The sequence below is a fragment of the Uloborus diversus genome, chromosome 4 (assembly GCF_026930045.1).
Source record: "Uloborus diversus isolate 005 chromosome 4, Udiv.v.3.1, whole genome shotgun sequence".
NCBI lineage: Eukaryota > Metazoa > Arthropoda > Arachnida > Araneae > Uloboridae > Uloborus > Uloborus diversus.
The window spans coordinates 116,817,692-116,831,662 of NC_072734.1; the positions used below are offsets into that span (position 1 = coordinate 116,817,692).

The following is a 13,971-nucleotide window of genomic DNA, read 5'->3' on the forward strand; positions in this document are numbered from 1 at the left end:
TTCAAAAAAAAAAAAAATTTTTTGTTTTTAGTAAATGGCAATAGCGAAAGCTTAAGTTACCTTGGCAACAGAACTCCTTCCTTTATGAAGCGTGAATCCCTTAATTTATAAAGAATTTTTATAAAAAATATTGGCTTTCATTTGTCTTCAAATGTAGTATATTTCCTTTGCTTATTGTTGCTGTGAATAGTTAGTGCCAGCTGTTGTACAGCATGAAAAAAGTTTCAGCTTTAAAAACAAATGCAAAATCGGTACCAAAGCTTTCAAACAACAGATTTCTTCAAAATGATTACGAAAAGTAAAATTTAATCTCTCAGTATTCTGTATATTCTGTTTACTTCAAATAATTCTTTTAATGTCGCTTTTTATGTTTCAATGCCATTAATTCATCTGCAGTTGAAGAGTCCAACATTTTAATCCTGAAATACACCGCCAGCTCAGTCATTTCCAGCCGAGGACTGCAGTTTCGTGCTTATTTGCACTCATCAGCCCGGCATAGGAAAGTGACTGAGCTGGAGATGGAAAACCTCTTAAGGAAGCCAAGAGTGCGAAACAAACTGGTAGCTAATATAGAATTAGCAGACCAGACGAGTGACTGAAGCAATGGTTCGAGTGACTGAAGCAATGGTTCGGTTCAGTTTTCATTGCTTTTGATATTTTTCTGTACTTTTAGTGATTCTTTTTTATTTTTTGGCTTCTACTAGCTCGATTTTGTTCGTCTCAGTTTTGTAATTAGGATTTTTCATGTCTAAAAAAATTTGCTGCTAAAGCACTTTGAATTACAGTGCTTAAGAGAATAAACATGACAACATTTTTTTACTGAAAAATATAGATGTGTGGCAAATGTGAAATGTAATGACCAAGCAGTAATTTTAATTTATGGAGGAAAAATATTTTACATTACTTATACAAGATTTTCCCCTTTGTTTCGTTTTTTCACTTTGACAAATTCTGTCTCTGCCTGAATTTAAAGATGAACCAGGTTGCCCAGCATTTCCAAAAAATATTAAATTGAAAAATAGCCCCAAAGAAGCTATAACTTTCAAACAAAAACCCCAACCCCTGTGATTAAATCTCTAGATTTGGAACTCTGAATTTTTGTCACTGGCTACCAAAGTTCTCAAAAATAGTATCGATTTTTGTACTTTTTGTAACCATTTTTAAATAAGTATATAAGCAGGGCAAAATGTGAATAACCAATTCTTTATTAAACAATTAATACTGACCACAAATTAAAAGCTTATATATTAGTACTCTGCAAGAACAAGCCGGTGCAAATTTCTGAAAAAATTACAGATAAATGTGTGACACATTTTGTTGAATTAACACATTTAAAAATGAAAGGATTCAACATGCAAAAGTGAAATGAGTAGGTTTTTAACCTTTAAGTTGACATTGACTTTAAGCACTGAAATATTTGAAAGGTGTCCTTTTTTTTTTCTTTTCTTTTCACAATGACATAGTTGCTATTAGAATAATTATTACATTTGCAGAAAAAGTGGCTAGTAAACTAAAAGGATCTACTGTTTACTGGATAATGACTGAAGATTGAAATTCTCAGACCTACTCTTTTTCCCTTCAGTCTTGAAGTCTTTTTAAAAACAAATTTTGGAGTATTTTAATCTGATGTGTGTAATTTAAGATCTTGTCTGGAGAGTTTGTTTTTAGTTTTTCTTTCCTTCTTAAAACATTTTGCTTCAAAAGAATTATTAAAAAAAAAAACTTTTTTTTTTATTTAAAAAAAAGAAAAACTTTAAATAGTCTTGGACAGCATTTGGCCTGCTTGCTGCAAGCTGTGCATCCCTAGCCTAAAACTTTAAATTACTTTGCAAAAAGATCATGAGAACTGGTTCATTTGTTTTCTAGACACCGCTGTTTTGTGTCAAAATATTACATTTCTTTCTAAAGTTTCATTTTAATTATTGCATATTGAAATGTCCTTCAAATATTTGATTATAATATAATATAATATCCTTTTTGTCAAATATTGTCAATACCAGTAAATCTCAGATAGGTAAAAATATACTTCAAGAGCTATCTCTGTACTTTTAAACTAATATCAAAAATACAATTATGCTGAAAATCAAACCTCAATTATATTTTAGTATTTTTTTTTCCTTCTTTAGAAATAAAACTGTTTGCCAAACTGAATCAAGCTGCATGGTGGAATCTCAAGCAGCATACATAGAAAATTTGCAGCAGCAAATTTATGTACTGGAAAATGAAATTGGCTACTTATATCCTTCTTATTTGTTTACCTTTTTAAAAAAAGTTTTCTATCTTTTTTCCCCTTTCCTTTTCCATTGCTTAAATATTTTACATGCTTATTGTCATTTGTGAATTATGTTTGTCATCAATTGTTTAAGCTATATATGAGCTTCATGCAATATACTAACAGCCCAGTTAGCCCATCCAGAAACTGGTTTTGATCTTGTTTGGACTCATCAGTCTGAAATAGGAAATTACTAAGCTGTAAGCAGATGTCATCTCATTGAAGCTAAGAGCACCAACAAACTGGTAGTTTATGTAAATTTATCTAACCAGCTATAGTCTGCAGTGTGGTTCAACTGTTAAGTTGAAGGCAAGACTTGAATATTAAGCAGTAAGTTATTGCCCCAGGGCCGGATTTAAGGGAGGGCAGGCAGGGCTACTGTCCTGGGGCCTCCACAGTAAAATTTTTACAAAATATCCTAACTTTCACGGGTCGAAAATATCGGATATATACATAATCAAAATATTCGGATATATATATATATATATATATATATATATATATATATATATATATATATATATATATATATATATATATTGTGTATATATATATATATATATATATGTACATATATATGTATATATATATCCAAGTATGGGATATTTTCGAAAATATGATGATCTTTTCGAACCTTGATTAGGGGCCTCCACATTTCCAAATCCGGCCCTGTATTGCCCTTAAGCCAGGGCTGAGGCAGAACTATGTGCAATATACCAATAGCCCAGAAATTGCAGTTTTGTCCACGTTAGCAGCACCATTAGGATGAAATTGCAGTCTCTTTAATTGATAAATGGGCGGCTGCCAGTATATTGCTTATAGTTCTGCCTTAGCCAGCTTATGTGGAATAACTTGCTGCTTATATTTGAGCTGTCGAGAGCAGGGTGGCCACTCACTCTGGGAACCTGGAAAACGGAATTCTCGGAGAATTTAAAAATATTTCAAGAAAAACTCAGGGAAATTTATGATCAACTCTGGTAATTATGACAGGCCATGTATCAGCTTTTGCCACGAACGTGGTCACGTGATTTTTCTCCAACTGGCTTTTCGTATGCTGAATTGGGAAAGTTTGCTTTATACTTTACTATTGGTGTACTGGTTTGAAAGTTCAAGCCCTCCATTTTCAGAGAAAAAAAATTTAAATCGTGGAAGTTGCTCTCCATACTTCCAAAAAAAAAAAAAAAGATGAGTTTTTCTTGAAAATAAACGCTATGAAAAGAAGAAAAGTAATGAACGCTTATGATAGAAAATCTGCTTCCTCCTCCATTTTATTGTAGGTTTGATTTTTTGATAAAAGAGACTTTGGGTTAACGACTCGTGTTTGCAATCACAACTTTTGTTATTTACAAATTTTACTCTTAGTTGATATCACTAAAATTTTCCTTTATATATATTTTTTTGTAGTCGTATTGTCGTTATTATTTTTTTAGCGAGCTCCAATTTATGTACGGTTAATTGTATAAAACATTAGTGAGTCCGGCATTTAATGTTTTTTTTTTTCAATGTTTGGCTAAAATTGGAAAATATTTTTTTAAAGAGTGTGTGTTTGGGATTATTTTAAAAAAAGGTACAGATGTGATATACCCCCCCCCCCCCCCCCATTTGGCGACATCCGATTTTTTGCACAAAATTGAAATATTTTTCTCGCCAATGAGGCGATAATTTTTTAAGCATGGCATCCCTGGCGAAACTAACCTGTGTTAGGCAATCTTAGATCTGTTCAAACTTGTTTACTTGGGTTGTCTACTCTGTTTCACGCAGGAGAGATACGTGTTGTTTTGTGCAATATACCTTACAGGAAAGCTTATTTTGTGTTAGTTTAAATTCAATAGTTGTGTTTTGAAGTAAAAACATTAAAAAATGCTAGTTTCTTCAAATTTGAATGTTAATTAAAAGTTAACTCCAACGTGGTGGTGTAATGTGCTATTGTCATATGATGTTTTGTTTTAGAGTGAGTGTTAGGATTTATACCATAAAAAGGTAAGTTCTTTATTTTAAAATTCAAAAAAAAAAAAAAAAAAAACCTCTTACTTCCGAAATTTTTTGTTCTTACAAATCCTTGATGGGTTCTCGTAGTTTTAAACTCTATTTTTACTGTATGTAAATTAATTTTACAAAAATAGTATGGTTATTTTGTTCTAAAAGTTAGTTCTTATCGATGCCACGAATTATTTAGGCATATTCTATTAACGTGCCTCCTTTAGGTACTGAATTTCTGAAAATAAGTTGACTCCAGCATTTTATAAAAATATAAAGAGGTTATTTTAAGTAAAATATAATAGGTATTTTGAAAGCATGTCTGGATAGCAAATAAATTATTGTATTTTTGTATTGTTTATGTTTAGGATGTTCTGTTGAGACATTTCTACTTTTCATAAGTCGAAATTTGAGTAACTAAGGGCTTTTTTGGCTGAAATAGTTATTGATTTTGGGGATGTTTTTCGCTTTAAACATCGCAATTTGAATCGCTTTGCTCTTTTTTAGCAGAGTATGAGAAAAGTTTTTGTTCGATGAAATGCATGTTATAAAATAGCTTTTATTTCTATTGGTACATATTTCATTGGTGAGCTGTTATAGTAATTTGTCAATTTAAGCATTTTAAATACTTTCTAGTAATTGGTCTTTTCTAGTTTCTGGTATTTTTGAAGCATATATTCAGGATGTTTTTTGTTGTGGTTTTATGTTTTTATATATATTGTGTTCTAAAGTGCTTTGATCATGTTTTTTTATCTGATTTTTTCCTGTTGGCGCTAAAAAAGCATCGCTAAGAACGATGTATGACATATGTCGTCATACATCGTTTTCTTGGCGACGCTTTCTTGGCACCAACAGGAAAAAGTCGCCAAGGGTGGGGTACATCACATCAGTTCCAAAAAAATTATTCTTGATTTTTTTAAATATCTTTTTTATTGAAACTTTGCTCTGTCAATTTTGCTATTGAATTTTAATATAATTTATTAAACTGTTGATGGGAAAAATTTACTTAAATAGAGGTAAAACTTTTTTTTTTGAAACATTAAATTTGCCCTGCCGATATTATTATTTAGTTTAAGTATAATTTATTCAACTGTTGATAAGGAAAATTTACTTAAATAGAAGTAAACTCTTTTTTTTTTTTTTGAAACATACCCTCATTGAACACTTAAAGTGCTACACATAGTTGTGTATGTGTACATATTTTGATGCGTTGTATAATAGGTGTTGTATAGTGGTTTAGTTATGTTCCAAAATCAGGTTTAAAAATTGGAAGTACTTTTCGTGGTGTCTGGAATTTCAGAAATTTTATTCTGAAAACCTAGAAATTTCAGGGAATTTGAGTTTGTCTGGAGAGTGGCCACCCTGGAGAGCAAAAGTGGTGTTAGTCAGGTTTTGTATCATTTGAATGTACAACATTAGAAATTAGTTTTAACTTTATTCTCCTTTTTGTGAGTGCTGTATGTAAGTGTAGGTTTAATCATTTACCCATAGAAAGTAATCCTAAAACGGAACAGCTGTAATGTTTTGTTCAAAAGTGGCTACTGAAATATTCAATTACTCAAAATCTTGTGTTATTGACTTTACCACTTTTGCTCTCAACTGTACATATGATGCAAAATGAGAAGCTAAGGGAGGTAAGTGGCAAAATTAAAAATTTGAACAAAACCAGTACAAATGGCAGGTGTTGTTTTGGGGCAAGAGTTAGTTCTGGTAGCCCTGGTAGGTACTGCTATACAGCATGATTTAGAAAACCTTCAATGAAGGTCTACCTAGGACCAGAACTTTTACTGGGTTTTACTCAAAACTTGAAAGCGTCCACTTACATCCCTTTGTTACTCACTACCTCAATTATTTGTATGCAAAGAATAAAGAGCTTGATGTGTGACAAATATGATTGAGGTTGTATTTTTTACTATTGACTTGATGAAGAATGTTGATGCAAAATAGTTTTCAAGGAAATCTTTAACTCCTAGAACAAGATCATGCATGCAAGAAAACAGCAAGCAACGTCCGTCCATGGTTGCTGAGGGAGAAAAGATGGTCAGAAAACTAGCTGTGAGTAGAGATTTAAAGTTAATGATAACTTTTAGCGAACTTATTTTCAGATATACTTAGTAACAATAGTACTGCCATGCACAGGTAAACAGCAGTGTCTTCAGAAATGAATCTTCCGAGATAATTAAAGACATTGGTTTTGGATTCCAGGGTTTGTACAGGTCATGGAAACTAAAAGATTGCATTTATAAGCCTTCATTTAAAAAAAGAATAAAACCCGGGGAACATTCCCAAACCCCCCTCTCAACATCATTAAAGTTCTAAAATTATTTAGGAGTTCAATTTTTAAACATTACTCCCCCTCCCCTCTCCTCTAACATCTTCAGATACCATCGAAAATTGTGTTTTGATGCTTCCATTTTGAAAGATTGTTATGAGAGAGAGGTTGAATACAAACACATCCTTTAACCTTGCCGAAAAAGCTTGCAATGACGTTTTTAAAACTTCTCCTTTTAAATCATCACCTCTTACTATAGCATATTTGAAACTACATTGATAAGATAACCCTTAAAAGTATTTTAAATTGAAATTAGTGCACTGAAGTTGTTTTCCCTCCATGGAAATGTTTCTCATCATAAAACATTTTACTCTATCCCAGAAAGTTTTGAATTTTTCTCAAAAATTGCTTAGCTTTCAGCTGAAAATATTTGCATTTGAATTTTATTATACATTGTTGAATTTTTCTTGAACATTATTTTGCTATAGTAGATGCTTTAATTATTTTCATTTTGAAAAATATAATTATCTATTGCAGGAATCCCATAATGAGATAAAAACTATGAAAATTGATCTCAAAAGGAAACAGACAACTATTGACCTCTTGAGATCTGAGAAAGATAGAGTAAATAGGTACAAAGATGAATTAGAAGGTAGGTATCTATTTATAAAAAGAATTATTCAGGAGAGACATAAAATATCTGTGTTTTTATACACTTCAGTAAACAAGAAAAATACAACTGTAATTTATTTTATTGACTGTAAGAGATATTTTGCTAGATTCTGAGAAACGAGGTTTGGAATTGTGAAAATGTATACTTAAGGTCATCATTTATTTTTTTCTTCAAAATGGGACACAATTTTTGTTACAAAAGAAGTTTTATTTTTTAGTATCGCATCCTGAAACAGAAATGAACACTTAAAAAAAGAAGAATTGGTTTATTTTAAATGACTGCTGTTCTACTGTATAGTTCATATGTAGAGTAAAACCCCTCTAATGCAAACACTAACAGGACAAATTGTTTTGTCTGCAATACAGGGATTTAACAATGTTATTTGCCGTGGAATAGGGGAATTAAAAATTGCTCGCATAAGAGGGGTGTCCGTTAGGAGGGGTTTTACTATATATGTATATATGCATATATAAGTATATATATATATTCAGCGCCGCCCCATTTATCCTGCAAGACCTCTAGTTTTGCAACCCTTTGTCTTAGATGTATGTTTCCAGTTGCAAAAATGGTAAAAATTTAATGCAGAGTTAAGGTGTTAAAAGTTTGAAGCTGTAAAAGAAAATAGTGAAAAAAATACAAAATCTAACTTTTTGTATGGTTTCCAAGTCCCCTACATTGTTCTTAGGGAAGCCATAAGCATAAAAAAAAAACAATTCAAATGCAAAAAAATTTGGCATTAGTGCAACCATCATTCATCAACGAAACACAGCATTTTATAACTTATACCACTTTACACTCACAGATAGGTATACCTTTTTGTGAGAAATTTAGCAGCTAACAATTGTTTAAAATTATATGTGTGCATAATAGCATGTTTTTTCAAATTGTATGAACTTGTGTAATACATTTTCATTCATCATAGCATAACATTTGCATTTATTTTTCAGTAGCAATGAAAAATATGATTACAGTAGAAATCCAATTATCTGAATCAATTGGGATCTGACTACAGTAGGATGATCCAAAATTCATATAATTGAATATTTCTGAGAAAAGGGTCTACTTTAATCAATTACTGAATCTATGTTGAAAATAAGTGAAAGAAAACCATTCACAAAGAAGAAACTTTTAATTAATGAAGTGAAACAGTAACACTTTTTTATGCTAATCGTACTTCAAGTGATGTACATTTGCCGAGTGTGTTTCGTTAGTGATGTATGATATAATACATAAGTGTAACTGTACTGTAAATACAAGTCATTGTTTGCTGAATAATTCAATCAAAGTAAGCTGTTTGACAATAGTACGTGTTTTGTTGCCAGAATCAGGTGTGTATCGGGGGGGGGGGGGGGGGGGGCAAGGCAGGGCAGCTGCTCCCTTTCCCCTTCCAAAATGGAAAATATTAAAAAGTTTCAAAAAAAAAAAGGTTACTAGAAAGTTGCAACACTATTTGGAGGCTTAAAAAGTAAATTTGAGTGGTAACTCTCCAGCTCTAATCAACTAATAGTTCTGTTTTTCCTAAAAGAATGCAGGTAACTTCCGCTTTACAAAATTTTTTATGTCTGGGGCATTTGCTACTTTCCTGCCCTCACCCGAGAAGTCAAATGGCATGATTAATATTAGAAATGTCATTTGATTATTTTCCCCTTTTCAATGATATGCTGATACAAATAAAATCATTTTTTTTCCATATGTATGTTCATTTTATCTTTATGACAATGGTTAAAGAAAATGTTAATAAAAATCCAATGTATGACAACATATATTAAATATTCAACTTCTTAAATTTTCATCTCATTCGTTCCCCCCCCCCTTCCCCCAAACTGCAGTCCTCCATGGGCGCCCATATGCAAAATTGTAAGGGGGGGACTCAGATATTTTAACCATGGTTTAGCAGGATATTTTCCCCATGGAATCACATTTTAGGACAGATTAGAGTCATTAAAATTTAATATTTTTAATAACTTATGCGTTAATGGCTGGAGAAGAAATGTTTTTACATTTCTGCAAAGAAAAAAGTACTAAGAGCGAGCAAGTTGTAATTTCTAAGGGGAGCTCAAGCCCTCCTTGCCGCCCTATATGGGTGCCCTTGCAGCCCTCGATTGGAATGGCTAAGCTGGCAGTGTATTTCGTGTATCATAGCGTAATGCTTGAATTTAGGAATTTACTCAGTCTAAGAATGTCGTTCTTCACAAATCATATTCCCCCTCAAAAACAAAAGTAAAGTAAAAATTAACAAACAAGCAAATAAATAAACCAATAAGGAGAGAGAGAGAGAAAGAAAGAAAGAAATAGAAACAATCAATCAAAAGGCAAGCAAGTTCAAAATACCATTAATTATAGCAAAATTTACCTTTTTTGTATAATTAAAATACTTTTATTCATTTGTAATTTTATTTTTCACTCTGAAAGCTATATAATGAAAACAGCTAAAGGTAACATGTAAAAATGTACAAAAAGTAGATTAAGAAATTAACTCATTTCAGTTTGAAAGAACTTTAAATTAATTTATTTTTTATGTAATCACTAATTTATAATAGTCTTTGAAAAAGTGGAACATAAGAAAATAATTAAATTTCAAAATTCAAATTGAGAAGATCAATTGCAAGAACATTAGCTAATCTTATAACTGCACAGGGGCGCCAACTTGCGAAAATTATTGAGGGGGTCAGACATCATCAGGAGTGTTGGGGGCTATGTAATCCCACAGAGGTCCCCCCCCCCCCAAAAAAAATAAAGGTCAGATTTTTGTACTTTTAAAATGCCGTATTTTCTGGTGTGCATAATTTAAACAATATGTGGCATGGCATTTTCAAAGTAAAACAATCTAAAAATTGGTATACAAATTTTCTGGTTCAACTAGCTCATGTCACTTGTCTTAGTAAAAGACATTTTTTTGTTCTATTTAATGGAGAGCCGTTCAGTGCCGTAGCTAGGCATTGGTATAAGGTCGCATGACTTGACTTGCATGGAGAAGGACTCCCAGAGATGCCGATTTAAAAAAAATATTGGGGGGGGGGGCATACTCTGGGGTTTTGCTGCAGGAAATTTTCTGAATTTGAGATAAACAATTGTGAGTTTTAAAAAATTTTTAAGCATTTTAAAGTTATATAATCAACATTGGAACCCCGAAAACTCGACAAGCCTGACGCATATTTTTGGCTTTGAATGAAAGAAAAAATAAATACAAACACGCACAGTTTTTTGGTAAAATACATTTAATTTACGCATGTTTTTTAAGACCAGTTGTTTTTTCATTTGTGATATCGTCTAACATATTCGAGTATAAACGCAGTCTCTCAGTGTCTAGGTCATTTTTGAAAAACTCAGTTGACTTTTCAAAATTTGTTTCACCTTTGTTTAATAAAAGTAAGCACTCTTGTTCAACTGCAATGACCTGTGTGAGTCCAGTTAATGTAAATTTCCCAATAATGTAAGATTTCACCATTTCACAAACCTCAATGTAAAGTGCCTTGAAGTAAATCCTTAAGGATTTTGAAAGTGTGCATTGAGCTGGCTTCGTTGTTTTCATACCTCTTTGGTACGTGGATTCTGAGGAAGCGAAGGGTCATCATTTTGTGAAGGTTTTTCTTTTAAACACAATTCCCAAAAGTATTCAATACTATCACGCCTCCCATTAAAATTACAAATCAAACCCTCATATATTTTTCCAGATCAGCAACACTTAGATGAGCGTGCTGCAGCGCTGTCCACCGGCGACAGACTTGACCCGTAGGTTTGCGCACTGGGACAAATTCTAAGTGAGCTTGCAGCACCGTAACACTATCATTATTCACACTACTCATTTTCAGTTAACCGGCTTACTCTGCCGTAATAATTATTTGTTTTAACTCATTACTGAATGTATTTTACAAGGTAAACTATTTTGTATCTTCAAACAAGGAACATGAAAGATAAATTTGTGAGTTTATGAAGCATAATATAACTAATAATTTTCTTGATTTATTGGGGGGGGGGGGGGGCTCTGCCCCCTCAAAAATATTTTTTTATCCTCAGGCTCCATGGAGTTAGCGTCACTGTACCTACACACAAACCTGTTTTTATGCAGTGGATGGAGACCACATAAAAACAAATTGCATTAATTGTTTGAAACTTCACGAGTAGCTATAAAAAGTTGTTTTCACAACACAGTCAAAAAATATCTTTTATGAGGTGGATAGGGACCCCATATAAAAAGTCTCATGTAGAAAATAACCCAAAGAAAATTTTATATTTAAACGAAATCAAAACAAACCAAGTGATGATAATTTTGCTGACCCTTGAAAAATTAACTGAATAAGGAAATTTTTCGGAGGTCACAGTGACTTCCCATCAGGATGCCCCTATCGTCACTTGAAGATAGTACCTCGCACTCATTTAATAAATAATTTCCGCTCGTTTTATAAATAATTTTCACATACCACACAAAAAACATCATACAAAAAAAGACCGCACAAAACCAGGTTCGGGTGTATCTTATCTTAGTCACGTAATCTATCAAAAGAATCAAGTGCTGCTGTATACATGGGGGTATCCAAAGGATGAAAGGGAGGGAAGCTGTCCCGGTACCAAAATAGGAAATGTTTAAAATGAAACCAAAAGAAAAAAGAGTGGAAAGAAATTTAAAAAACTTAATAAATTGACTGTTGCCTAAATTCCTAAACTTATCAATGAATTTGGCTCTACTAACTTTGGGACTGGTTTTGAAAATTTGTATTTCTTTTTTGGGAGCTCTGAAAAGGGGAAGTTATTGGTGTTTAGTTGAGTTAATATCGCAATACCCCTGTGAGGGTAATGCAAGTTAACATAACACCAAAAACACTTACTTCCCTTTTCCACTAACTCTCGAATGAACATTGTCTTATCTTTTGCAAAAGTCTTATTACACATGATCTTTTCCCCATGTACTGTGGAAAAGTTTAAGTTTATAAAAGGACCTTACCCAAGCCTGTCATTTCAGAATTTTCTAGTGAGGGGACAAAGGGACTTAATGCCTCATTTTAGGGAAAAGCAGCAAAATGCATAAATACTTTGTTTCCAAAATTGAGCGTGGGTGAAGGACAACTGACCCCACTGATTGCCCAAATGACAAGCCTGCCTCCACCGCCTTTTATTTTGAGCTGGATACACCCTTACACAGAATCGTTACTTTGCGAATTGCATTAAGTTTTCTCCTTAGTTTTGTTTGCTGCATTCTGAAAGCAATGCAAATAGTTGGAGTTCGGACAGTTGGAGTTCTACTGGGTTTTTTTCCTTCGCAGCGTGTCATTTCTCTGAAAGACAAAAGATTCCAAACCCATCTTCTGCACTCTCTCTTCTAATTTTGAACTTGAATATCTCCTTGAATTTTGGTCATAAATGTTAAATTTTTTTGTTTTGATGTTATTTTTCTTAGAGATGATTTCCGTAAATGCAATATAGGAGACTTAGGGGGACCTTATAAAAAGTTAGATTTCATATTTTTTCACTATTTTTTTATTTCTTTTTTCTGCTTCAAACTTTTAATATTTTAACTCTGCATCTAGTTTGGAACATTTTGCTGTTCAAAGTATGCATCTAGGAGTAACGATTGTAAAAGTAGAGGTATTGCAGATTAAATGGGGACACGCTGTGTATTTAAACCAATGACATCCTTTCTCCCTTTCCATAGAAAATTTTCACAAAGAGAAATGTTGTCTATTGGAAGAGCTTATCAGCCTCAAAAAGGAAAGAGAATCCCAACAGGACAAGACTATTGATCTGGAAAGGCTCCTTTCTGAGCAAAAGCAAAATGAAAGAAATTTGCAAGAAGACTTGGATAATACCCGTGTTGAAATGGATCAGATTAAAAGAGAAGTTTGTATATTTTTCCCCCCATTCTCTTTTAGAAAAGACCATTTTGTTTTGAAAAGGCATTTTGTTCTTTTTATGTAGTTTTTTGAGAATTGTTTGCTTTATAACATGAAAAATTATTGAAACTAGCATGTTTGATCTTTTTGTATCCAATTTTTTGTTGATTTATTTAGTGCTATTCTAATGACCTGATTTTTTTCAACCTCTTTTTGTTGTTTTAGTGTACATTTTTAAATGCAACAAATTTAAACAGATTGTTTAAATAGTAATTGCCAGCAAGTCTCAACACTTAATTCAAGTAACATTTTTATATATACTAGAAAATTGCCCTTCAAGGTATGACGGGAGAAAATTGCTTCTACATTTGAATGAAGCAATTGCCTGTTTGGTGTTATTTTGATAGTTGAAATTTTAACTCTAACTCCAGTGAATGAACCCTAAAATCCAGTAGATAGCGTTCATTATTGACCACTTTTTTGTTTATTCATTCCCCTAAAAATAGTTTTACCAGTAAAACAGTTAAGCTACCGGATCCAGTTCGGCCTGCATGTCAAACATTACTGTTTGACGAATGACCACGAATTATATGGAAAGGCAAATGTCCGGTTTACAGGCAGAAATGGACACATATATTAGTTTTTAGGGATGTCAGCTTTTGCAGATGCATGCCAGGCTCTAAATTAAGCAGAGTCTCATTCAAATTAACAGTGCATCAAATTTTTACTTTTCCCACTCATTCAGATAGACTCGTTTTAACTGGACCAGGGATGTAGCCTTGGGGTTCCATAGGGTTCAAATCCCCCTCCCCTTCCTGAAATGTTACTGTCCCCCTACACTTACATAAACAGAACTTTCTGTGAAAAAATATATTTAAAAAAATCTTTTGTCCTAAATATTTTCATTAATCGACAACTTTCTCACATTCAGTTCAGTTCAATAGAACCT

At 32.6% G+C, this 13,971-nt stretch overlaps 1 protein-coding gene across 1 annotated transcript in view; it reads left to right on the top strand.

Annotated features, from left to right (window-relative positions):
- The first annotated feature begins 90 nt into the window (after positions 1-90).
- LOC129219873 (golgin subfamily B member 1-like) overlaps positions 91-13,971 on the top strand; it is a 31,948-nt gene continuing 18,067 nt past the window's right edge. The window contains exons 1-5 of the mRNA XM_054854184.1: positions 91-298; positions 2,127-2,237; positions 6,226-6,304; positions 7,059-7,173; positions 12,845-13,029. Coding sequence (XP_054710159.1) covers positions 213-298; positions 2,127-2,237; positions 6,226-6,304; positions 7,059-7,173; positions 12,845-13,029 — 576 coding nt within the window. The 5' untranslated portion in view covers positions 91-212. The remainder of the gene's footprint in view (positions 299-2,126; positions 2,238-6,225; positions 6,305-7,058; positions 7,174-12,844; positions 13,030-13,971) is intronic.